General features: G+C 50.9%; 8 protein-coding genes across 8 annotated transcripts; 5 read left to right on the forward strand and 3 right to left on the reverse strand.

Moving 5' to 3' along the window:
• Nucleotides 1–1106: 1106 nt before the first annotated feature.
• Nucleotides 1107–1825, forward strand: EPUS_01024 (uncharacterized protein; the record flags this gene model as incomplete). Its single annotated transcript, XM_007806937.1, has 2 exons — nucleotides 1107–1328; nucleotides 1397–1825. 2 exons carry the CDS (start codon nucleotides 1107–1109, stop codon nucleotides 1823–1825), a joined length of 651 nt encoding a protein of 216 aa, XP_007805128.1.
• Nucleotides 1826–3785: 1960 nt separating this feature from the next.
• On the forward strand, nucleotides 3786–4496 carry EPUS_01025 (uncharacterized protein; the record flags this gene model as incomplete). Its single annotated transcript, XM_007806938.1, has 1 exon — nucleotides 3786–4496. The coding sequence occupies one exon, from the start codon at nucleotides 3786–3788 to the stop codon at nucleotides 4494–4496; it is 711 nt and encodes a 236-aa protein (XP_007805129.1).
• Nucleotides 4497–4992: 496 nt separating this feature from the next.
• On the forward strand, nucleotides 4993–5619 carry EPUS_01026 (Protein mmf1; the record flags this gene model as incomplete). The annotated part of the gene is made up of 5 exons (XM_007806939.1): nucleotides 4993–5148; nucleotides 5217–5285; nucleotides 5339–5390; nucleotides 5466–5539; nucleotides 5590–5619. 5 exons carry the CDS (start codon nucleotides 4993–4995, stop codon nucleotides 5617–5619), a joined length of 381 nt encoding a protein of 126 aa, XP_007805130.1.
• A 548-nt stretch (nucleotides 5620–6167) lies between these two features.
• Nucleotides 6168–8162, forward strand: EPUS_01027 (uncharacterized protein; the record flags this gene model as incomplete). Its single annotated transcript, XM_007806940.1, has 1 exon — nucleotides 6168–8162. The coding sequence occupies one exon, from the start codon at nucleotides 6168–6170 to the stop codon at nucleotides 8160–8162; it is 1995 nt and encodes a 664-aa protein (XP_007805131.1).
• Nucleotides 8163–9989: 1827 nt separating this feature from the next.
• Nucleotides 9990–14369, reverse strand: EPUS_01028 (uncharacterized protein; the record flags this gene model as incomplete). Its single annotated transcript, XM_007806941.1, has 5 exons — nucleotides 9990–10160; nucleotides 10214–13159; nucleotides 13211–13759; nucleotides 13945–14109; nucleotides 14169–14369. The coding sequence occupies 5 exons, from the start codon at nucleotides 14367–14369 to the stop codon at nucleotides 9990–9992; spliced, it is 4032 nt and encodes a 1343-aa protein (XP_007805132.1).
• Nucleotides 14370–15053: 684 nt separating this feature from the next.
• Nucleotides 15054–16490, reverse strand: EPUS_01029 (Peroxisomal biogenesis factor 2; the record flags this gene model as incomplete). The annotated part of the gene is made up of 1 exon (XM_007806942.1): nucleotides 15054–16490. One exon carries the CDS (start codon nucleotides 16488–16490, stop codon nucleotides 15054–15056), a length of 1437 nt encoding a protein of 478 aa, XP_007805133.1.
• Nucleotides 16491–17098: 608 nt separating this feature from the next.
• On the forward strand, nucleotides 17099–20299 carry EPUS_01030 (uncharacterized protein; the record flags this gene model as incomplete). Its single annotated transcript, XM_007806943.1, has 1 exon — nucleotides 17099–20299. The coding sequence occupies one exon, from the start codon at nucleotides 17099–17101 to the stop codon at nucleotides 20297–20299; it is 3201 nt and encodes a 1066-aa protein (XP_007805134.1).
• A 332-nt stretch (nucleotides 20300–20631) lies between these two features.
• Nucleotides 20632–21072, reverse strand: EPUS_01031 (uncharacterized protein; the record flags this gene model as incomplete). The annotated part of the gene is made up of 1 exon (XM_007806944.1): nucleotides 20632–21072. The coding sequence occupies one exon, from the start codon at nucleotides 21070–21072 to the stop codon at nucleotides 20632–20634; it is 441 nt and encodes a 146-aa protein (XP_007805135.1).
• Between the last annotated feature and the right edge of the window lie 3515 nt (nucleotides 21073–24587).

Genomic DNA, 24587 nt, shown 5'->3' on the forward strand with positions numbered 1-24587 from the left:
AGCTTCCTTTCCGGTCATGGTCTTGGAATTATCTACGCAGGATATCCATTTGAACTGATGCCTAGAGTGTGCCAGCATTTGGCTAAAGAGATATGTTCAGAACCAAGAGAGATGGGAGGATTTGATGTCAACACCAGCCAACTCTTCTGCCAGATCACGTAAGGATGATCACAGGCTCAACCGCTCGCAAAGATCACAGTATTCCACGGGAAGATACTTCCCCGAACACACACGAGATTATAGAAACAGATACTGGCCTGCAAATGTCACAACCCACGGACATTTACGTAGTATGCAGCATTGTTACATTTAGCTAGACAGCCAAGGCCATCTGTATAACGTAATCCAAGAGCGGGGCTTAGCGCCGAGATTCCAACTCTAAAACAAATCAAACCCGGCATCAGACTCATACTTCTGACATCTCCAACACTTCTGAAACGTGAGAAACAAGTCGACCTCCTCATCACGACCACATTCCACTCCACTGCTGGTCAAGATGACACTTCTTTGTCGTGATGAGCCTATGGAGAATGCAAGAGATGGCCAGCACCTGAACGTGATGCAAGAATGATCAGGTAATATTTATCTCTGCTGGCTTGTTTTGGTCGTGGACTCCGCCTCTCTCACCGGATGCTAAAGCGCCGTGCCCCGTTGCTGCGACATCTCGTGTCCCAAGGTTCATGATTCCTGCTACAGACTGACAACATCGTACGCATCAACCACTCTGGGCGCTTGCAAATGGCTGGCCAACCTCGAAATTTTGCGAAAATGCTGCCATCAAGTGAAACCTGCCTGGATCCTCCCAGTCTCATGCCGCGCGCATCTTTAAAGACGTGGGACCTCAGTTGCTTTATCTATGTGTTGGTCCTGCCCGCATTGTTTGGGCCGATTTCCTTCCAAAAATCATCTGTCTTCCTCTTTAATAATTCTGTTTTGTCCTTCCTTGCTGTTGTCAATCACTCATTCCATTTATATACTTTTTTGGTTCAACGGCTAGCCCGACCATATCATTTCCAGCGCCGGACGCCCCAGCTATCGTTTGCTTGTACTTTTCACGCATCACTTCCACTCCTTTTCAAGTTGATTCAATCAGCAAATCTAGCATCATGTACACCAAATCTATCCTGATGAGCAGCTTGCTCCTCGCCGCTTGCTCCATGGCCCAAGACACCACAACTGGGTCCAGCAGCCAGATGACCGGGCCCGATGGCAGCATGGTCAGCGTCCAAGTCGTCCAAGTCAGCAACATGAACGCCTCTCTTAAGTTCTATCCAGAAGAGATCAGAGCAGAGGCTGGCTCAATGGTCCAGTTTCAGTTCTACCCAAGGGTAAAGCCTAAGCCTAATACTTTCCATGCAATCCTCTAGCAACGGTACGCTAACACTTCCAATCCTAGAACCACACCGTCACCCAATCCACCTTCGACAGGCCCTGCGAACCAATCAACAATATCATGCCCAATGTAACCGGCATCAACTCCGGTCCCATGCCCCCTGTGAACAACATGATGAAAGTCTTCACCATCATGATTAACGACACCAGGCCCCTCTGGATGTACTGCGCCACCGGGGATCACTGCGAAAAGGGCATGGTCATGGTCATTAACGCCCCTCAGGGAGGAGAGAGGACGCTGCAGTCGTATAAGGCATTGGCGGCTAGAGTTTCAGAGAACGGGACTACGACGTCCACGGGTTCGGCGAACGGCACCGTACCGGGTGGTACAACTGAGCCGTCTACTGGAAGTGCCAGCTCGGTTGTTGACTCTATGGTTGGCGCTACAGGAGTTGCGGCGGCGCTGTTTGCTGGCTTTGCGTTGTTACTATAGGTTACGTGGGGTCTGTAAGGCATTAAAGTGGATTGATGGATGACATTGGATGGTGTTCTACGGTTTCGGATCCTGTACCTTATAATTACCAGGCTGCATATATGGCGCTCGGCAACGCATTTTCGTCACCAGGCACAACGTTGATCTATGTTGGCTCCACTATGACCTACACCCTAGTGATGCTTTGTAATGATCAAGAGTTGCTCCTTGCTTGCATTCCTAATCTGGTGGCAGAAGGTCTATTACGTGGTCAGGGCTATCTCAGCTTCTGTACAATGCAGTACTCGTAGATATGCTGTAAATCTATTGGGAAGCTTGACTTTCTGGGTCTTGACTAATAGGAATAGAGAGCAAAGAAGACTAAAGTCTACCCCCACCCCTCAGCCCGAGAGATCACACCGATCTTGTCAGAGGCGAGGAGCGAGGTTGCTTCTATTTACAGCTCGCAATGTTGTACTGCTCTATTAGACGGCCAGCCTGACCCCTCAACTCAGAAGGGGCAAGACAATCAATTCAGTCAATCCAACAGTTGCCGCTGGTATGTGCAAGAAGCACGATGCCTATAGGTGATGTTGAGCCCTATCGGGGTTGCATACCTATTGACCTTGATTCAGAGGAAAAGTACCGTATCACACCCAACCAAGGACCAGGAGGCATACGCAGAGTAAAAGCCTGCTGCAGAGGATCGCTAGGGTAAAGGCACCGCCCCACAAGTGGGTGATGATCACGGCAAGGTTAGGCTGTCATTTGCTACTTACTATAGCACGTGTAGTAAGTACTGTGACAACGATGCCAAGCTTCAAATTGCCCAGAATGAAAGACAGAACTCTCGCCGTTCATCTAGGATTGGAGCACAGGCGATCAGAGTGCTGCGCCAATGATATGAGAGTTGTTTCACTAACGAGATCGGAGGGGGAAAAGAGGAAAAAATTTCGTGCGTAGCTGAAAAGTGTACAAACGAAGGGGGTTGAATCTCCTGAACAAGTATCTTCATCCAGCCATGAAGACAACCGAAGTGTGGGATGCCTCCATCCATTAACAAATTCATGTCTGCAGCCACAACGAGATATGAGCTAACCGGGTTCCATTGGCTCACCGTGGGAACTTCTACACGACAAGGGCAAAGTTCAGACGGTATAGATACTCCTGATGTGGTAAGCGGAGTAGGAGATTTAACACACGACTGAAGGACTAGTTATTACTTACTACTACTAGTAGTTAGTAGTACGTCAGTAGTGAGTGGATCTTGGCTGGGCTAGGCCAGACAGAGCGTAGGATGAGACTACGAATACAGTACTAGTAATACAGTACTACGTAAGTCAGTGAGGCTGACCTCTTGCGTTGTACCCCCATCACCCCCACCACCCCCCCACCACCCCCACATTAGAAGAGGAGCGAAACGACTAAAGCATCACAATTGAACCCACTGCATTCTCTGCGTACAGGGTAAGTTATGCATCTGCATTTCTCCAAATTGGGGAAAAATAATTCAGAGATACCAACTCGAGGTGGAACTGATTGCTCAAGTCAACACTTTCCTCCTCCTCCGCCTCCTCTCCTCCTCTTCCTCATTCTTCAGTAGACTTACAATACTTGGTCGGGAGCAAGCGCCTTGGTCTCATCCGCAAAGTCATTATTCATTATTTTGTGAACTAACCAGCCAGAATGAGCCGCCCCCATCAGCCTTGTCAGGATGTCAGGAGGGCAGCCTGGCAGCCTGTCAGCCTTGCAGCCTTGCAGCCTTTCTCTCGACTTCTCTCAAAAAGTACTGTGCAGCGAGGCTTCCAGGCTTTTCTGTACCACTTCATGGCATTGGTCTCTAAATACCTGGTCCCTTATTTCCAGCGAATCCCCACCTCCTGAGATCTAAGAAACCACCAACTGTTCCTTCAGCTACTGCCGTCCTTCAGCTACGCCCCGTACCCCGTCGTCTCTGGTAATCTTCCTCGTACGCAGCAAAATGTTCGGTTGTTTTCGTGGCCCCACCGTCCGGATTGAGAAGCATACCAATTCGTGCGGGCCACCCACAAGGAGCTACCAATTCATCCGCTCGTCTTCAACAAAAACCCAGTGCCCGTCTTCTACCGCCCCCACCCCGGCTTCTGTCCGCGTCTGCCGTCCGCCGCCAGAAGTCCAACCGGTGGAAGACAACTTTCACCCTCCTGAGGGGGATGGTGACTATCCTCAGCAATTCAGACGGCACAATGTGACAGGACCGTTCCACCCTCTTCCAATAATTCACCAACACACTCCTCCAATTCACCCACATCCTCCTCCAAGTCAGCAAAACGACCCACCTCAGCCCGGTGGCAACGAACCCATCATAATCGATGACCATCACCAACCCGCTGTAGCTGGTGTCGCCAAACATGACCACCGCGGCCGACGCGTCCTCCGTGTTCATCGCTCGCACCCGCACCGCCGCTCATTGTCGCGTAATACCAGCCGTGCTCGAAGCGGCAGCGGCAAATACTACTCGTCCTACTACGATGGTAGTGGAGGGAGTAGGCTCAGTAGGGATTGGGATGGCAGTGATTCCTGGGGGGGGACGGTGAAGAGTGGATACTGGTCGGATGGGGGTGATTCTTGGGACGGAAATCACGAAACGATCCGGGTTCCAAGAATTGGCAACGGAGGAAGAGATGGGAGGAGGGGATATTACCTTAAATGAGTGGTTGGGTTGATGTTGATGTTGATGGGATATTTATTTGACTGTTCATGTATCAACTCTGTTCTGATCTGATCCATACTGCCAGTGTCACATGCTTGCTACGCTTGGCGTTCATAGATTACTGCCTACTACTTAGTAGTTAGCTTCCGTTGCGTAGTTGCAACTCTTCTTCATCTCTGTACACGAATCAATCAAGCAACTTGTTAGAGCCATTGCACACACACGCTGCTATGCCTCTTCTACCTGGCCCAGACCAGCAGCTCCCAGCTCACTGACACTTGGCTGCATCTGTCTGACCCTTGCATACTAACTAGTCTAATATCTCTGGATATTATGCGGTGTGACGTAGTACTAAGGCTTTCTGGATGGTGATTATTTATCATCTCCTGGTTTGAGGCAAATAGTAAAACTACTTATCACCAGAGCATTCTACCTTCCACAGCACCATTGGATAAAGTGTTTTTCATCACGCTCAGCACGATTCTTGAACAGCAAGATGGCTCCTCGTTCAGTGATCGCTTCCGAGCAAGCGCCATCCAGCCCACTCTTTTCACAGGCCATTGTCTGCAATGGGATGATCTACGTTAGCGGAAATATTGGCTTTGACAACAACGCTGGGAAGCTCGTCCAAGGCAGCGTCGGTGACCGGACGGTACGCAAAATACAATATACGGCTACTTGCTGTCGCAAACCTTTTATCCTCTGATTCAACCTCAACAGCGGCAAGCCTTGACGAACATGAGAGCCGTTCTCGAGGCAGGCGGCAGTTCGCTGCAGAACATCGTCAAGGTACTTTCTCCGGGCGAAGGAGATGATCCACTTTGACAACCTGCATCTTCTAGTGCAACATCTACCTCACAGACATGGCAAACTACGCCGCGGTGAATTCTGTCTGTACGTAGCCACGATCCGAGTCCTCAAGGGCATTTCACGAAGCCTCTCTCTCTAACTCATCACTGCCCGATGCAGATCTGGAGATGATGCCAGAACCCAAGCCAGCAAGGACATGCATTGGTGTTAGAGAGCTACCGATGAGAACCGATGTCAGCTCCCACGCTGGCCTCTCGTTCTAGTTTTTGCTAACCTAGTGCAGGTTGAGATTGAGTGCATTGCTCACTTGTGAGACGTGGAGGGGCTGGCATTCCAGCCTTGCTGAGCTGTCTTATTTAGGAATGTGGCTGGTTGCCCATTGAAGTTGTGATCTTACCGCAGCCCTCAGGGATCGTACAATCACCCTTGGGTGACAGATCTTGATTCGGCAGCAAAGAACAGGTAACTTGATACCAGAACAACCTGGAAGAGGACATTTGAGGACGATGAGTACAATACTTCTTCGTTCCGCGCTGCATTATCTATTTGTCTGCTGGGATTTCCCCATTCCAGTCCACCAATCCGGCTTTGTTACAAATGCTGTGACTCAACATCCGCAAACAACATGATCGTGATACCCGCATGCGGACATCAGAATGACCCGGAACAAAGCTGCTGCTTTCACACTCGCTATTCTATTCATATAGTCCTGTCTTAATATTTTTTCATTGTCTTTATCTCTATCACTTTCACTACCTGTGAAGTTCGCCGCGCTTCCTCCGTCACAGAATATTGCTTGCCTCAGGAAGTCTCCCTCCTTTCTCAAGCTGATCTTCTCCCTCCAGCGGAGGGACTGTCGATATGGCACCGGTAACAAGAAGGAAATCAGCTTCGGCACCAATCAAGAACGATAGCCATGAGGCTAAGACTAAGAAAACCCGAAAAAGCCCTCTATCCCCACTCAAGAGTGCTATCAAACGCCGACCGCAACCACCGGTGAGAACCAGAAGGGTTGCTTTTCAGGCCGAAGATGATGAAAAGACGGTCCGCGCCCATCTTCCAACCACACCGCACCCAATACTTCATCAAATGCAGTCCCCACCCTCGCAAGAGCCCTCCGCCTGGACATCCATTGACTGGAGTAAGAGGAAGGAACAGGAGAAACTCATGAAACGAGCGCAAAGAGTCCTTGGTGCAAGGAATAAGAAGAATGCTAGGCTGCCAACACCGCCCCAGAGTCCTAGCGGCGGCAGGGCAAGTCCTTTTCACGAGCTGGAACGAAATGAGAAAAGCGCAGAGAGCGCGGAGCAATTATTGGCGAGGCTTGACACATCAACTGAAGCAGCAGAGTCGCCTAGAGAGGCTGGCTTTGTAAGACCGACCTCCAGACACGTCGACCTGGTAAGAGACGACATTCCAGGTGAGCTAGAACTGCCAGCCACCATCGACAACATCTTGGTCGAGCCGACCGCCGATATCAAGATGGAGGAGGTATGCACGGCTTTCGACTTCCTGAAGACACAGATTCAACGTCACGCTCGAGAGGTCTACGGTTATCATGCGCCTGCTAAAGATCAGGCTCTGCCCTCTTTGACCCACCTCAAGGTAAAACACCGAGAGCTCTTCCAGTATATCCGATACGTGGCAGATGGTGACCAATATGGCTGGGATAAGCTCATCCAAACCGGTAGCCAGCGCGAAAACCTTGTCTATGCGATTGTCTCTCGCGCCCTCATCTCGTATGTCTTTGATGCTGAGCTGTTTGGGGCCTCCCAGGAACATCACGAGGCACTTCTAGAGATGTGTCGAGAATATCTCCACTATGACGCCTTCGTCCGTAACGGTCATCGCGCAGAGATCATTTCTTCCATCCTCCTCGACGAAGCCAAGAAGGACTCTGACTCCGGCGAGTCCCCGTACGCCTACTTCTCCACCGCCATCATCTCCCTCGAACGCCGCATCAATCTGCTACTCCAGCCTCTTCGGCGGGCCAGATCTGCAGCCTCACCCCAGAGCCCCGAAGCATCACTTCACTCAATCCTCCAAGCCGCCCTAAAGGTCCACCTAGCAATCCGTCTCTCCGGCTCAAACGGCACCGTCTACCGCTTTCAACATCCACACAAACTGCAACCCTGGGACGCCATGAACATGAACTGCATCAACCAACGGAAAACGGACCTGACCGTTCACGACGGCGAAGAACCTCTCGTCAAGATATCCTGTTTTCCAGCCGTCTTCGCCACCGTGCCTAGCGGGCCCAACCTCGAGCATTTCACAGACCCGGACTTCGTGGAAGACTGGAAGAACACTGCGGATCCGGACCAGGAGGACGGGGAGGGGAAACCGCTCATTACGGAGTACCCCATCACGCTGGCGGATGTGGTGCTTGAGAACACGCCCATGACGGATCGCTCGGGGTTCGTCTCCTTGGATCAGACGATGCGGAGGGAGCAGTTGGCAATGTCGGACCAAGCCTTCCTCGAGCTCACTGGGATCAACCGCAAGAAAGTCGCTCGCATCAACAAGATGGCCAAACGTACCAGAAAGGCCATGAAAGGGGTGAGTGTCGGCTTGGCTACCGCGCTGGCCGGTTGGTATCTATACCGATATAAAGAGAATATCGCGCCGGCCTTGGATGGCTTGCTAAAGAAGATCCCAGCGGAATCCTTGCTGGGTGGTATTGCGGCGACGGCGACGGCGACGGCAACAGCAACGGCAACGGCGACGGCAACAACAACGGCAACAACAACGACGTCACCGAAGCCAACGATCACCGTGATCAAACCGACCACCATGACCGTCACGCCGGAGACGGTAGTGAAGGGGGCGGCTGCGGCAAATGTCACTCCTCCCTGAGCATGCTTCGTCCGCGATCAGGCCGCCTGCTTAAGTCTCCACAGCAGAAGCATCGAGCAGACCAAGACTCTCGGTCGCCAGGCCGCAGCCATCAGCACATCCACTCTATACAGCGTTCTCCCAGCCTGCCCACTACCTGATCGCCAGTCTACCAAGCCGGCCACCGTTCTCATCGCCAGCGCACCCCCGCATGCAAACCAGCATCCTCGCATCTGACCTCTTCCATTCTCATATCTCCCCGTGCCAACTGCACCTATCTAGGCCCGCTTCCAGAGTGGACGCGCGAATTTCAACTTCATGGGAGTCGGAACGCTATTCTAGACATCTAAGACCCCATCCCAGATCTTCTGAGCGGGTTGATTAATAGCTGGGCCGTTACCTTGCCCGTACCGCTGCCCGTGCCCGTGCCCGTGCCCGTGCTCGTACCCGTGCTCATGTCATATCACCACTAGCATCACTGGTCACGTTATGCTCCGACTCATCATCGAAAAGTATGTCAGCCATGCTCAGTACCGGAATACTCATCCCCCACCCGGCCATCCAAGGCGCTGCCTCCAGTGTCCTAACCGCTCTCCAGCCTCAGTTCCCGATCGATCAACGAGCCAAAGAGCCCCGGTCACCACTCGTCCCAGCCACTGACCCCTCGCCAAACCAGATATCAACCCCTCCACACCACAACCACCAGTCACTAACTAGTAATGCAGTAGCACCGGCTCAAACCCAAGAATCACATCCCCAAGCCCCTCAGCTACTACTGCAAGCACCTGTCAGCATGACAACGCCATGCCGCCTTTCACACCTCATCCAACAGGTTCCAACAAGTGTTAGGTGGGGTGGTTATCAGGGCATGAACACACTCAGTACTTCAGAGATATTGCACCTCGACGAACATGCCCCGTAGCGACCGCCAGACCGGGAGATGGTTGGTTGTTAGCGACTCGAGCTTGGGAAGTAGTCCAAGCGCACAGCCTTCTTGGAGGTGTTATGGAGTGCTGCTGCTGCTGCTGTTGATCGGATGTCGTGATTGTGGATTGTGGATCGGGTACGCACTAAGTTAATTAAATCAGACGATGGCTATGCTTCCGCTACTGGGAGATCGGGATATTAACAGTGGAAAGGGGTAACTTGGTGGTTGCTGGCTGGTTTGCTGGTTGTCGGTTGGCACTCGTATGGGATGGTGGAAGGGATAGCTCATTCCAACCACAATGACAGGCCCGGTAGGAATGGCGTAAGTAGTAGGACTTGGCTATTTCACATTCAACAGAGAAGCGAATCTACTCTGAAATCCTCCTTGAATCATCCATCCCAAGACGTATCAACTCCAAACGGCTTGCATACCTTACTGTGCCCGGAACCTGTTCTATCGATGTCGCCCATGTAACTGTGCAAAGCTGGATCTTGCAGTCCACAGATTGGGGTTTCACTCTAAGGAGAAGTGTTTGATTGTCTGGCAGATTTGGCCCTGCACACTTCTGAGCTGGAGGGAATTGCAATGCAGCTCGAGTGAACCTGATACGCAGAGAGTGGTACAGCAGGGGACAGCAACCTGACCAGCCGTCGTTGTGAGTGTCCCCTAGGAGACTCCTCGTATAAGATGGGTGCAGAGAACAGATCAAGACCACACCCCGCGTGCACATGCAGAACTCGAGTGTTGGCATGACCCATCAGGGGGGAATGGCCATAAGCTGGGCTATTCTGAAGAGTTTTCTGGGTCCCAAGCATCACCACAAACCTGTCACATCTTGTGTGATTGCCTGCCAGGAGAATTCATACCGCCAATCGACAAGTCGCACCATACACCGGATACTCAGCGCTAAGACGACATCCTCACAACCAATCCCCGTCCAGCTCCTGACCAACAAGCTTCGTCAGCTCCAAGACACTTTTCTTCGATCTCATACTCTGCATCTCCGCTCTAGAAGCCGCCTGCTTGGCTTCCTCGGTGGCTTTCTCGGCATTGCGAGCACCGGTCACCGCTTCCACCATCAGTTCCGCGTACTGAAAGAAATAATTAGCATTACTTGCACAGTAAGAGTCGGCTTTAACCTTACCTGCATCAGTTTGTTCCGCTTAAAAGCATCAGACTCCTCTCTTGCTGTATCTAGGACGCGCATTGCAAGATCGGTGGCCTGGCGGTACTCGTGTGTGTCAAGGACAGGGTTCTGAGAGAGAGTGACTCTGCAGGTCGCGGGTCGCGGGAAGGCGTCCTTGGGAGTTGGAACCATAGTGACTCCGCCATGAGCTCCTTTGTTCGAACCATGTCTGGCCGGCAGTGTTCGAGAGTGATAGTTTGGGTATGGACTGCCGTTGACAGTCACAGTAGCGTGTTTCGCTTGAAGGTCAGAAACCTTGGTCTTTACCGTAGCAGCAGCAGAAGTTTCGAGGGATCGCTTATTGAACAAGCCTTTGATGTTGGAAAGCATGCCCTTCGCGCTCGAAAACTGTGGCCTACTTCCCTCTCGCGCAGCCGGAGTCGATACTTGCGATTGGGCAGGGTCTTTTAGCTCGTGTACTGAGTTGCGCAAGGTTTCAGGGTCGATGGTCATACTCTTTGGAAGCGAAAAGTCTTCCGAGAGACGGCGTGGATGGGCAGACTCAAAGCGATTGGGGAGTCCACGAGTAGAAAAGTAATTAATTTGTGCACGAGACCGAACCGACACGTCGGGTGTATTGTTCCGTGACGAAGTTCGAGGTGGAAACTGAGCACTGTTTTGCACTGGAGAACGAAGGCTGTTCGGCTTTGCAGGCAGCGAGCTCTTCTCTACTGGGACAGAACCAACATCGCCTCTAGTCGATCTATGGCTAGGTTCGAAGTGCTGTTTCTTACTGGCAGGACCCATTGAACCTGCTGCTGCAGACCGGCTTCCTCGGCCGTTGCTGCCTGCAGACATTGACTTCTGGTCGGCAAACGCTGCAATATGGGGACCTTGCGGTTGAGGGGTCCATGAATCTCCTCCCATGTTCGAATATTGCTTGACGGGACGGAGATCAGCTGAACTTTGTGGCAGGGAGGTTAAAGGCCAGTCAAGCCGACCGCTAGGAGTAGGTTTTCGAGCAATCTTATGCGCGCTTGTCTTTCTCTTGTCATCGCATGCTGAGAATGGGTCTTCGGAAATTGAAGAATCGGCTTGAGCAGTGCCACTTTGCGGCTGCGACGACGAGCCACTGAGCTCTTTGGCATTACTTGTCTCAGCAACTTGGACTTTGCGTTCATGACTAGTCAAAGAGCGTGTGGTGGTGCTTCGTGAGAGTGGTACATTACCATTCAACAGCCCTTCAGCTGATTTACGTAGCTCTTTAACGAGTGCTGACCGGCGGAGATCTGGCACGCTATTGTGTTTTCGAGCTGACGCATCATCGTCATCGTACTCCTGTTCAGAACCATGTCCCATGATGATGTTCTCAGCCGAATCTGAGATGCGTAGGATTGGACCATGCTCCGGAGCTGTCGCAGAAAGTCGCTTGACGCGATTGTAGGACTTATTGCTCCCCTCTCTCTGACGAGCAGTACCGGATTGTATATTGTCGACGGACGCGGATTTAGCTGCTGGAAGATTGTCCACCTGATGATTGCCAACGGTGGTCGCAGGACGAGAGTCGACGGTTGTAGGAGGCGCCGATTCCTCCTGTTCCCCTGGAGAAGCGGCGTCGACTACTAAACTCTTCTTTGATCTTCCATTTTCGATACACTGGCCAGTTTTCTTATCTTGATCAGCAAAATTGGAACCCCATAGAACCTGTTTATCTTCTTGATTATCAGGTGCTTCGTCTGTATCCAAGTCGCCGTCAGATTTATGTTCGACTGATAAACGTTTGCTCCTCTTCTCCTTCGGCAGCTTCCTTACCACGATCTCACTTTCACTTTCTGCATCTTGACGTAGTTGAAACTTGTGGCGAGGACGAGGAATGGAGCTTCTTCTACTTCCATCGTGCCTAGATTTGGATGACTGCTTGATAGCGATCAGCGACGGATTGGCCTGCGTTGTGACGTCGGCAACATCAATGGTATGATCAGCAGTATGGACGTTGGCTTGCTCGGTCATTTTGCTTACGCCGCTGGACAGATGATCATGCTTGCCGCGAAGAGATCGTTGCACGTGAACCGAGACTGGCTTGTACGGGGAGGGTGTCCTGCTGGCAGACCTTCGAGGGCTCTTAGAGCTACGGACTGGTCCTGGAGTAGACAGAGGTTTTGGCAATCTTGAAACCCTTAATCTGCCGCCACTTTGGAAGGATGGAGCATGTTGGATAAGAGGGGAAGAGAAATCGACATTGGCGGTTGTTGCGACTCCTGCGGGTGTATATGTGTTCTTCGGGACAGTGTTAGGAGAAGTCAACTCTGGAACAGGTGCATGATCCTTAGCAGGCTTTTCCGCAAGTTTGGGAAATTCCGCCGTAACTGTGCTGTTCAGCTGCTGAATAGAAGTTGCATCCTCATGGCTTCCTTGCCGCAAGATGTGAGGTTCGACACCGGCGATGTCAGGTTGATGTTGAGACTCGACGATGCGCTGATGCTCAACGTGAGAAAACTGAGGGTTTGGTCCAGATCGATTGGCCATTAAACTTTCAGCCTGGGCTGAGGCATCACCGCGAGCCGTCTCTGGAGTAGTGATCGGAGTTGTTCGTCGTGAAGGTGACAAGGTGGGCCATTCTTCTTCTACCTTTTCTCCTGGTGATGGAGATAAGGATCTTCGCAGCGGCTTTTCGCCAGCATCGATCAAAGAACGTCGGACAATAGGCGACCCGGTGCGGATGGTTGCAACAGGAAGGCTGGGCAGCGGCTTGTCAGGGGCAGTTGGCTTTTCCTGGTGAACGCTTTCATGGATGTCCTTGGCAGGCACCATAGGTGAGGTCTCGGAGATTCCATTTTCTTTCTTCTGTGACTGATTAGAGCCTGCATCGTAACAGGTAAGACAACTTACAGCGTTGATAGAATGCATCTCTTCAGACGCTAGGGCAGGAAGGTTCGGAGAACCGCTCCAAGGGCTTTCTGTATCCTGAACGCCATGTTAGCAAGCCGAGGATGGCCACTGCCAGAATATGCATACCTTAGATGCAAGTTTGTTTCTTGCCTTGCCTGCTGCTGACTTCTGCGGCGAAAGGAGCTTGTAGACTCTTCCCTCTTTTTTGGATCGCGGGATTCCGGGGACAATACCCACACGTTTCGCAGCTGAAGTCATCCAAGCCTTGCGCCTGCCAGTACTTGAGACTGTCGGAGGTGTCGAAGCACGGGGCTCAGGCGTAGACACTTGAGCTCGCGAAGCAGCAGTGGGAGTCATGTAACGGGGGTTGACACGCGCAGCTATGTTCTTACGCTGATCGCGCTCTTCTCGAAATGCCAGTGGAGATTGAAAGGAACCACGCTGGTCAGCAGGGCGTTTACTATGCTGCGGGTGATTTGGATCTGCAGAATTATCGAATGATGTGTCCATACCGGCCAAATACGAGAGAAACGGTAGGTTCGAGTATGGCAGCTTGAAAGAATCATCTAAGAAGGATGGGAAACTGAGCCAGGATGATGATTTATCAAGGGCAAGGCTCCGCGTCTGAAGCCCCCTCCAAGGTGGTGATAGATGAAAGGATACTGACTTGAATTTCTAAAAGCAGCATTAGACATAAACAAACCACAGGTCGGCAGGCCAGTAATGCAGATTCAGATACTTCTGGTCACCTGAACACCTCATACACAAGCAATAAGGTTGCGGTGTTTGCCAGAATGAAAAGTCTTTGCAACCGCAAACACATGGAGAAATGTTGTTGCCCAATTACTACACGTCCTCACCTGAAGGCTTTCCTCTGCTTCTTCACCAACGCAGAACAGTTCTAGGGTTTTCCAAGCCTTCTCGATAATGTCATCCTCCCTTGTGAGGCCAAACTCTCTGAGGTACCGGTGCGCGAGTAGTGATAGTCTTTTGTTCCATTGGCTATCCTCCAGTCGCCTCGTTACCTTCACCCGGGCTGTGTTAGGAATACAGTAGCCTTTCGCCCACTTTGAGAATCACGTACTGGCAGCAGGAGATCTAATGGGCTCTCTGGCGGGTCGAGCAGTGCAGGCATTGTCCTTCTCTTGGAGCTGGCAAGCCACGCTTGTGGCGAGGGCATGGGATCATAGGCATGGGAAAGCGCATTGAGGTCTGTCAGAGTACTATAGCGGGAGAAAGGGTCGACGCTGGTAGAGTATGAAGGATGGAGGAGCTGGGCAGTCATACTGGGATCCGAAGAGCTGTATTCATCCCAACTTCAAGCAACGCTCAGCGAGCACATCATGAAGGCTGGTGGACTGGAAGAAGTTGAAAAGAGACGTCGATGCCAAGCTTCTCGGGTGCGTGGTTCACTGCGTATAGGATTAAAGGTGCAGCTGTGGGCAAGAGCGACCAAATCTGAGAGACGTCATGATGCTAGTACTAGTAGTACTGGCTGAAGTTGACACAGATCTCAGGCCAACTCACTGGGTTGGTTTAAGCATCTCAATCTTGGTAACAAGTGCCAGACAGACATGGAGGACTCTACCTGTATTGTGTGCTTCACTCCGCCTCCGCTCCACCAGATCCTCGCTTGCCCTGTTCACCTCCCGGTTGATCTTCCAACTTCCCACTCAAATCACCAATATCTCACTGTTCTCGAAGTCCCCTTGCAGAAAAATAGTGGGTGAGATGATGGGATCATTTCAGCCACTATTCTAGTGGCTTCGCAACGAAGTCGAACCGCGGGTTGTGAAGAGCGTTTGTTGGTTGTCAGCATGGCCATGACCACTGCCGCCCCTGCCTAGGCGTCTCGTCTGCATACAGCTATAACTCGCAAGACTTGTTGAGGGGGGAGCCTAGGGTTGAATGGCTAGACCAAGTTCGTTAAAGTAGCCTAAAAAAGGCTGGTGTAACTATGTAGCTTTGCTCAACCTTCTCCAGTATCCGCAAGAGAGTCCTTCAGATCTGTCATAGGTGCATTACCAGTGCCTGACCACATGCTAGTGACCCCCATGTTCTCGAGACCGTCCTCTTCTGGCCAGGGCTCCATCTCGTTCAGCTCGTCCTCGAGTTCACCATTTTGGTCGTTACTGACAGAGCCAACGGTCTTTTTCTTCCCTGTAGACGTTGTATTTTTCACAATCACGACGTCCCCATTCCAGACGTGGCACATCTTGACCACTTCTCCGCAACGCAAACAGGTCCAGCCTTCTCCCTCCTCAGCCTCCAATTTTGTAGCTATGCAGACAAAGCAGTAAACACATCCACAGGGAACAGTCTGGTAAGGATTCACGATATCGGTAGTGGCTGAACCTGTCATTCCCATGCCATTAGCACCCGCGTTCATGCCCAAGAGTTCTGTCTCCGACGTGTTGACGGGGTTCTGGTCCTGATAGCAGATGGCGCAGGTGCTCTCAGGAAGATGTGCTAGTGGTCCACTCTTCTCTAGCACTGTATCCGCGTCAACGTCATCGCCGGAGGCACGAAGCGCGAGTTTGGTCTTTCTCCATGCGCGACCAAGCCATCTACGCCACCGACTGATGCCTACCAGAGGCAGCAAAAAGAGCAAGAACTCGGTAAATGCATGCCAGACAAGTTGTCTATTGAGATACTCGAAGGAAACCTCCCGACTGACTTGGGTCGAAGGAGGAGTGAGCCGAAGTCGGAGAAGGCGATCAGTGAGAGTCCGATAGCGACCGTTGACCAGAAAGACAAGAAAAGAGAGGAACGCGGCGACAGAGTGAGCTGTAGATAGCCATGAGGTCAGGCGCACAGCAAGCTGCATGGGGTCGGAGGGAGTGGAATAGCCAGCGCCATGATCCAGCAGCCAGCTTTCCCATTTCTCCCAGCCATATCTCCCGAGCACTGTGAGAGCTCCATACAAACTCTTCTGCCAGCGTGATGGCCGGGGTGGAACGAGGCTTTTGCTACGCGCATCCGTGTACCGCAGATTCTGCAACACAGCACCGTACGAGGCATCGTGGTCCCATATTGAAAGCTTGAAAAGAATGGCCCGCAAGGCCAATAATAATTCTTGCGACCAATCATCAGCAAGGTGTGTCCCAAAGTACTTCAATGCTTCCCCCGCTTGGCCTTTGAGCAGGTCAAGAAGCTCTTCATCCAGCAATTCAGCATCAACTTGGCCAACACGGTATGCCGGTCTCGTGCCTTCTCGACCTTGCAAAATCGTCCAGAGCGACTGTAGTGGGCCTGAAGCTCGGCTTATAGGGAGGGGTAGCCTAGAGATTGTGGAAGGGAATGCGTGCGACTGGTGGGCTTGAAGACGAGCGCGTTCAGCTGCTTCTCTAGCAGCGCGCCTCGCAAGCACACGCTCTTGAGCGGCTGCGAAATTGATTGATGCCATTACAGTATCATGCTGCGTCGAGTGAAATGTCTCAGCGGCTTCAGAATTACCTGCTCTGCATGGTCAGACTGTACTCGAGGAATGCAACAGCAGTGGGTATACCTGAATACTACTTACTACTAACTACGTAGTACTTAGTAAATACTAAGTTGGTTAAGTTCAATAGCAAACAACCTCGGCTGAGGCTGTCGGGCTGGCGGCCGCGATGATCAGCCGAACTTGTCCCGGAGCAACCACTGCCACTGACACGCACCGCATGGCCGCGAAGAAGATCGCCTTGACAGTGAAGGAGGACCCGGAAAAAGAAAGAATAACTAGAAGAAGAAGAAAGCACATTGCTGTGGAATGCTCTTGACTTCTGGCTTCCATGGATGCACGCACCAGGCAGCAAGATCATCAAGACCATCAAGACCATCAGAGATAAGGCCCAATGCTTATGCCAACATCACCATGATTTCTTCTAGTACCCATAGGAACGTGATAATCCACATATAGAGCTCCTAGCGACGCATTGCTTGTCCTGTTAGCCACTTGTGATGAGCGCTGAATGCCCACATCTTGAGCATCTTGGTATCTCTTAAATCTTGGAACATCCCCTGGCTGGCAAGATGCCTCATTTCACGGTCGAGGCCGCGGGAGAAGCGAGCCCTATGACTGAGAATCTCGTCTTCAGAACTCTGGAGCGTGCCTCAGGACCGAATGCACAATTCATCCAGACTGCTACCCAACAGCTGTCGAATTGGGAGACCCACGCCGGCTATTACTCTGCCCTCCAAGACGTGTATGCTAATCTCAACTACCACCAGAATATCCGGTTTCAGGCCATCATCCAACTCAAAAATGGTATCGATAAGTATTGGCGCAAAACATCCTCCCATGTCATCAGCAAGCAGGAAAAGCTCAAAATACGCACCAAGGCTGTTGATGCTGGGATACGCGAGCCAGTGCCTCAGCTTGCGCTTCAAAATGCTCTCATGGTTGCTAAGATTGTGAGATATGAGTTTCCTCATGACTGGCCTGACATCATCACGCTTCTCATCCATCACATTCGGCAGCCTCTCCCAAGCTCTCAAAATCTTTCCAACGTCCTCAATCTGACGCTTCAGATCATCAAAGAACTTGCTACCGCTCGACTGCAGCGCTCCCGAACCAGCCTTAGACAAGCAGCGCCGGAACTCTTTCACGTTCTTGGGACTCTCTATGCAGGCCATTCATATCGATGGATACCCTTCATTCAGAACGGACAGGACAGTGGACCCTTCACCACGGACAGCATGGTCGTGAGCTACTGCGCGCTCAAGACTATCAGACGCCTCATCATTGCTGGCTTTGAGCATCCTCATCGAGACAAGGACGTGGAGCAGTTTTGGGTGGTCCTTCAGCAGCAATTAGGGGAATTCTGGTCAATCGCGCAATCCGATCGGATCAAGGAAGGAGAATCGCCCTCCAAGGAAATCGTTATGAAGCATCTCCTGCAGCTCTCGAAGCTACATCTGGAAATGGCGCGAACTCACCCTGCAGCTTTTGCCCTCCTCCCTGGCTGCGTCAATCTCCTTCAGAGCTACTGGAGTCTCGTTAAGACCTTGGGTAAGCAGTGCGTGGACGAAATGTCTACAAATGCTTCGAGGGACTGGAGTGTGCGGGAATCCGGGGAAAGGGTTGATGAGATACCCCCGCTGGAAAGACTAGCATTGAAGGGACTACTTCTGTTTCGAGCCATTCTGAAGCTGGCCTTTAATCCTGTCCAAACTTTCAAGTATCAGCATGCTGAAGACAAAGAAGAACGGAAGCAGTCAGTCGACCTCATTAAATCCGACATCTTGGTTGACTCTTTCGTACTGGAGGTACTGGAGGTTCTGATCACCCAATTCTTCGTGCTTCGACCGTCTGATCTTCGGGAGTGGGAGGAGGAGCCAAGCGAATGGGAGAAGCGAGAAGAGGAGATTACGGAAGCGTGGGAATTTTCTCTTCGGTCATGCTCAGAGAAACTCTTCCTAGACCTCATGATCAACTACAAGGAAGTGCTGGTCCCAAGGTTGCTCGAAGTCTTCTATCGCTACGCATCGCTAGACAACAACGATGTGTTCCTCAAAGACTCCCTGTACACTGCTGTGGGACTGGCAGCTCCAGTCCTGAACGACAAATTCGACTTCAACGACTTTCTCAAATCGACCTTGCTACCTGAATCTCAGCTCTCACGTCCACAATACAACCTCCTCCGTCGTCGAATTGCAATTCTACTTGGGCAGTGGACGCCTGTCATACCGGAGACGATGAACAAGCCGATCGTTTACCAAGTATTTGCGCGGCTACTCGGTGTTGATGAGTTGAACGATCAAGTAGTTCGTGTCACCGCAGGCCGGCAGCTTCGACCTGTCTTGGAGCCCTTCGAATTTGCCTATGATGAGTTCGCGCCTTATGCGACCACAATCTTTCAAAGCCTCATGGTATTAATTCGAGAGACGGAGCTCGTCGACACCAAAATGGCACTTCTAGAGACAGTTCGCGTCGCGGTGCACAAAATGGAGGCTCATGTCGAGCCGTTCTCCAATAGTATCATGGAAATGTTGCCCACACTTTGGCTTGCCAGCGGCGACGAACATCTGATGAAACAAGCCATCCTGACCATGATCACAGCCATCACTACAGCTTTGACCAAGCAGAGTTTGAAGTACCAGTCGGACATCATTCCTCTCATCCGTGACTCGGTCCAGCCAAATTCCGAATCGCTGGTATATCTATTGGAGGAAGCGCTGGACCTCTGGTCGGCGATGATGCAGCAAACGCCGTCCAGCAATCCCGCGCCTTCTGAAGAGCTACTGTCATTGAGCAGTTGCCTACTGCCACTCTTAGACCTAGGTTCTGATTCGCTACGTCTAGGCTTGGACATCGTTGAATCGTATATTTTAATCTCACCAAGGACGATACTCACCCCTCCGTTTCTCGGACCTCTGCTCTCATCACTGAGCTTGTTGATCGGCAGCCAGAACACTGGAATTGGTTCGCCGCGACGGGAGATTCCTCGAATTACTCAATTACTGGAAACACTTATCAAGACGTTGTCGGTACCTCGCCACTTTCCCAACAAAGCAATGCAGCTCCACGCCGCCCAGCACCTCATCTCGAATACCATTGAGACATCCTTCCTTCAATCCTTCCTATCATTACTCAAAGAAGCATACGACTATCACCAGGACCCACGACCCTCCCGACCGACGCCAGCGATCATCGGTCCCACCGAAACGGAGCTCTTCTCGGTCCTTGCACGTTTAGCCCTCATCAGTCCCAATCTCTTCCTCGAAGCAGTCACTGCCGCTGGCGGCGATAGAACAGTCACATGGCTCATCTCAGAATGGATCACGCACTTCGACAACATTGGTGATGTCTACCGCAAGAAACTCCACGCTCTGGCTATCACGAATCTCTTCTCGATCAGCAAACCGCCTCCAGCGTTCATGCTCGAGCAGCTGCAATCCATGCTGAGCATCTGGACCGACATCATCACCGAGCTCGGCGAAGACGCACCTGAAGAGACCAAGCGCGATTATTTATGGCAGCCATGGAATGCCAGCGAGCCATCTGGACCGACGGGTGAATGGGCAGAACAAAATGAGGCGCCGGAGGAGGAACGGAAGAGAGAGGTGGCGAGGGTGGATCCGACGAGTATGATCAACATGCGGGATTGTGTAAGGGAAACGATTGAGGGCGTTATAACTGGGGTTGGCGGGTCGGACACCTTTCGAAACGAGTGGTTGAGCAGGGTGGACGGCGCGGTGGTTAATGCTTTTGCTGCGCTGGGACTGCTTTGAGCACGATGAGGCAGGCCTCTGTGGTAGATCCCATTTTGGTTGGGAAGATGTGTGTACCGGCATTGACGAGTGATGGAATCACCAGACTGAGTGCGGAATGATTCTCCGAGCCATCGGCGGTCGAAGCGAGTTCTTCTCTGGCGGCGGCTCTCTGCCTCTATGCTTACGAATCAAAACGCCCTCCATAGTTAGATAGCCTTCTCTGATAGTGCTGACGCCTGAAATGCCTTGATGACCATGGTGCGCCAGCATGTGCAGATACTGGGCCTCGAAGGGTGTAACCACCTCAACTCCGCCTCACCCATTCGTGCCACACAAGATGATGTGTTGAATCACGCATCCAGCATATCCTCATCCTCGCCTCGCCTCCCACCACCAGCACCGCCTCCTTCATCTCCGAAGACATCCTCCATCGTCGGCTCGGCATCTTCATCTCCGTCGCCCTCGGCCATGCGCATCGCTTCACCGGCGTCAAGTCCTCCCTCTCCTTGCTGTAGTGGTATCTCGACGTCCTCCCCCTCACTATCGCTCAGTGATGAGAGCAGAGGTCCGAGAAACGGAGGGGTGAGTATCGTCCTTGGTGAGATTAAAATATACGATTCAACGATGTCCAAGCCTAGACGTAGCGAATCAGAACCTAGGTCTAAGAGTGGCAGTAGGCAACTGCTCAATGACAGTAGCTCTTCAGAAGGCGCGGGATTGCTGGACGGCGTTTGCTGCATCATCGCCGACCAGAGGTCCAGCGCTTCCTCCTCTTCGTATATTCTCCGCATGCTTTGTATACCCCAGTCCTCTCCGCTTGTCTGCCTCTTGATCCTTCGGCAACGCGACCATAACACGAGATCGTAAGGACGCGGATAGTAGTGAAAGGAGGACAAGAGCTCGGTCAAGTTTGGTGTGCTGATGCCTTTACCGTTATGGCCTAATATGGTTTAGGTTTTTCCCTTTGGCTGCTGCGTACCTAAGTCTCTGTCTGGAGTCTGGAGGAATATATAATAATTATTAGGTAGCTAAAGATACAAGCTCAGTGCCATCAGTGGAAATCGCAGTTATTCCGTCAAATAACAACCATACTAATATGATGAGACAAGCAAATTTAAACCATCCTCCGTACTATGATCATATTTTCAGCTTGATTCGTTGTAGATAGTAAGATTTCATTAGTTACGGACAACTTAGCTACGTATTCTGGTATACGCTAAGAGATCTTACGGTTACGTTACTTTCTAGCTCACTTTGATGGCTCTCCTAGGATTAATTTAAGAGGGCCTCTTCCCGCTAAGTAGTGTACTACGGCTACAGGCCTAATTTTTCTACCCCCCCCTGGTCAAAATATCTTACAAACATGTTTTTTACACGCCCCACCCTGTCAGCATCCCTGTTACTATTTTGCACGAATTTTGCTCATCATGCAAATACTACTCATATCACTCTGTACGCATTCTACTAATTCTGTATAAATATCAATGAGCATGATGATATGACGGCGCTATTAGATGCTTCATAGGATGCTGTATCTTTTGACTATCTCTTAAGAAGCTGCTTTAGTAGTGTAGACACAATGTCAAGCAGTTACAGATGCCAATGGAATGTAAAAACTTGATTTTGGAGACTAGTCCTATCTAGGCCACTTGTCAGGCATCTATACCTAATTCTATATAGTACGTTTTGTACTAATACTAATCTTTTCAGCAGGGGGGGTAGAAAAATTAGGCCTGTAGCCGTAGTACACTACTTAGCGGGAAGAGGCCCTCTTAAATTAATCCTAGGAGAGCCATCAAAGTGAGCTAGAAAGTAACGTAACCGTAAGATCTCTTAGCGTATACCAGAATACGTAGCTAAGTTGTCCGTAACTAATGAAATCTTACTATCTACAACGAATCAAGCTGAAAATATGATCATAGTACGGAGGATGGTTTAAATTTGCTTGTCTCATCATATTAGTATGGTTGTTATTTGACGGAATAACTGCGATTTCCACTGATGGCACTGAGCTTGTATCTTTAGCTACCTAATAATTATTATATATTCCTCCAGACTCCAGACAGAGACTTAGGTACGCAGCAGCCAAAGGGAAAAACCTAAACCATATTAGGCCATAACGGTAAAGGCATCAGCACACCAAACTTGACCGAGCTCTTGTCCTCCTTTCACTACTATCCGCGTCCTTACGATCTCGTGTTATGGTCGCGTTGCCGAAGGATCAAGAGGCAGACGAAAGCGGAGAGGACTGGGGTATACAAAGCATGCGGAGAATATACGAAGAGATGGTTTTCTTGGTGCTAAAGTCTACAGGGAACGACGGGGTGTATAGGCGGGTGGGGCTGTGGGAGAAGTTGCGGACGGCGTTTAGTGATAAGGCGAAGGTGAGGCGAGAGATGGCTAGTATGGAGGGCTGGAGGGAACGGACTGTGACGATTATTTAGTGAGGAGAGGTGTTTTGATTAAGACTAGGAGCTTAGGGAAACAGATGAATATTATGGTCTATTAATGTACCAATATACAAGTAACTCCCTCCCTTAGAGCCTTGTCAGTATGCTGATAGCAAACAACAGTCATGAAGCTGCTGCTGCATGCAAGCTTACCAGGCTGGATGTCAGGCTGCTTTTCATGTCAAGTGAATAGCAAAACGCAGTCTATCGTCGCCTGTTGTCTGAAAACCTGGCGGCAGAGCTACTCCAGACTTGCCAATGAACCATCGCTATATCCCCAAACACGATGCCAGCAAACGGACCATTTCAAACCCCAAAACCCATCTATATACTCAACTGATCCTGCCCCAGTTCAACAACCATGTTAACAAGTCAACTTTTGGACCACTGCGGCCGGTTTCGTTATCCACTCCCCACTGGCGCTGCTCTTGCCTAAATCCCTTTCTTTCACAATAGCCGCGCTTTACCATTGAACAAGTTCAGTGTACTTAACCGCGTATCTATAATCATCTTAATGAACTTCTTTCTTTGTTGTTGCGGCCATAGCGTCCGGTTTCCACGATCAGCGTGTCCGTTTAGGGAACCACTCTGAACTGGTACATTCTTCGAACCAGCACATTCTTTGTATCAGTCCCATTCCTCGAACCTGTCCAGCCAGGCTGTGTAATGCAGGAGCTCGCTAAGAGTTTTCCTGAGAAATTCTTGACAATTCTTTCCAGAGGTTCGAACAAGAGATGAGTGGGAGATTAAATGAATCCTCACAGAATGCTTTTAAGCGCAAGAAAAATTCCACAGTTCAGACTGCCCAAAACATTAGCGGAGCTCTATGCTTGATTATTGGAAGATTACTAAGTCACCAGAGATAGAAGTAGACTAGAAGGATAAGATGTTAAGCAAGAAGAGATCGAGGTCGTTGTGTTATCACCCTTGAGTTTCCGACTCCTCCAACTATTAATTTATATATATGACTAACAGTCGGAATTTTATTTCAAGGTCGCGTGGCCTAATGGTTAAGGCGCTGGTTTTCGGCACCAGTCAGTAATCTTCTCCTCTTTGATCTACTGTCAACTGACTCCAACAAGGAGATTGAGCGTTCGAATCGCTCCGTGATCGATCCAGTTTTTGCTCTAGCAACGTTTTTGCAGCGAACGGTGAAAGATTAATACAAGTGGCATTCACAATGTCGTGGGGTGTGACGTGATTGTGGCCTAATGTGGACAGGTTGCTTGACGTTGAGATTTCTTCTTCTGTCAGGGTTTGGCATATGTATATACCAACAAGCAAGATGGCTTCTTTACAATAGTATTCTACGCGCTGAGGCATGTCCTCGGTGTATCACTTCGCCTGGATACCCCTATTCCCTATGAGACAGGCTCTCGACGCGCGCCTTGGCCTCGCTCACTCATTCCCCTCCTCGACAGCACCACAAGACCTAAAGCGCAGGTTAAAGCAGCCTTCCTCCACCCTCTAGGACGAAACCAGATTTGGCTGAGTAGAAAAATTGTTACGACTAATCTAGGCAGTTACACCGAGTTTTCTGCTGCGGGCCCCGGACGATTGGTGACTAACCTCTGCTGCTCACTTGCTCCCTGAGCCTCACCGTCGGCCCCCACCCCCACTCGCGCCCCATCTGTCTTATCTAACTACTTTAGACGATAGAACTCATCTTGGATCCCGGGGTCCCCCTTTGCGGACCTCCCTTCCCAATATCACCCGAGATTCCAATTGCGGTTGAGATATGCCCATAAGTATTAAAGCCTTGGGCTACGAATGATCTGAAAGAATGAATTCCTCCCCCAGGGGCGCGCGGCTCTCTACGAGATACCACGTACAGTTCTTGTACCTTTATCTTCCCG

The sequence above is a fragment of the Endocarpon pusillum genome (assembly GCF_000464535.1).
Source record: "Endocarpon pusillum Z07020 unplaced genomic scaffold scaffold6441, whole genome shotgun sequence".
Classification (NCBI taxonomy): Eukaryota; Fungi; Ascomycota; class Eurotiomycetes; order Verrucariales; family Verrucariaceae; genus Endocarpon; species Endocarpon pusillum.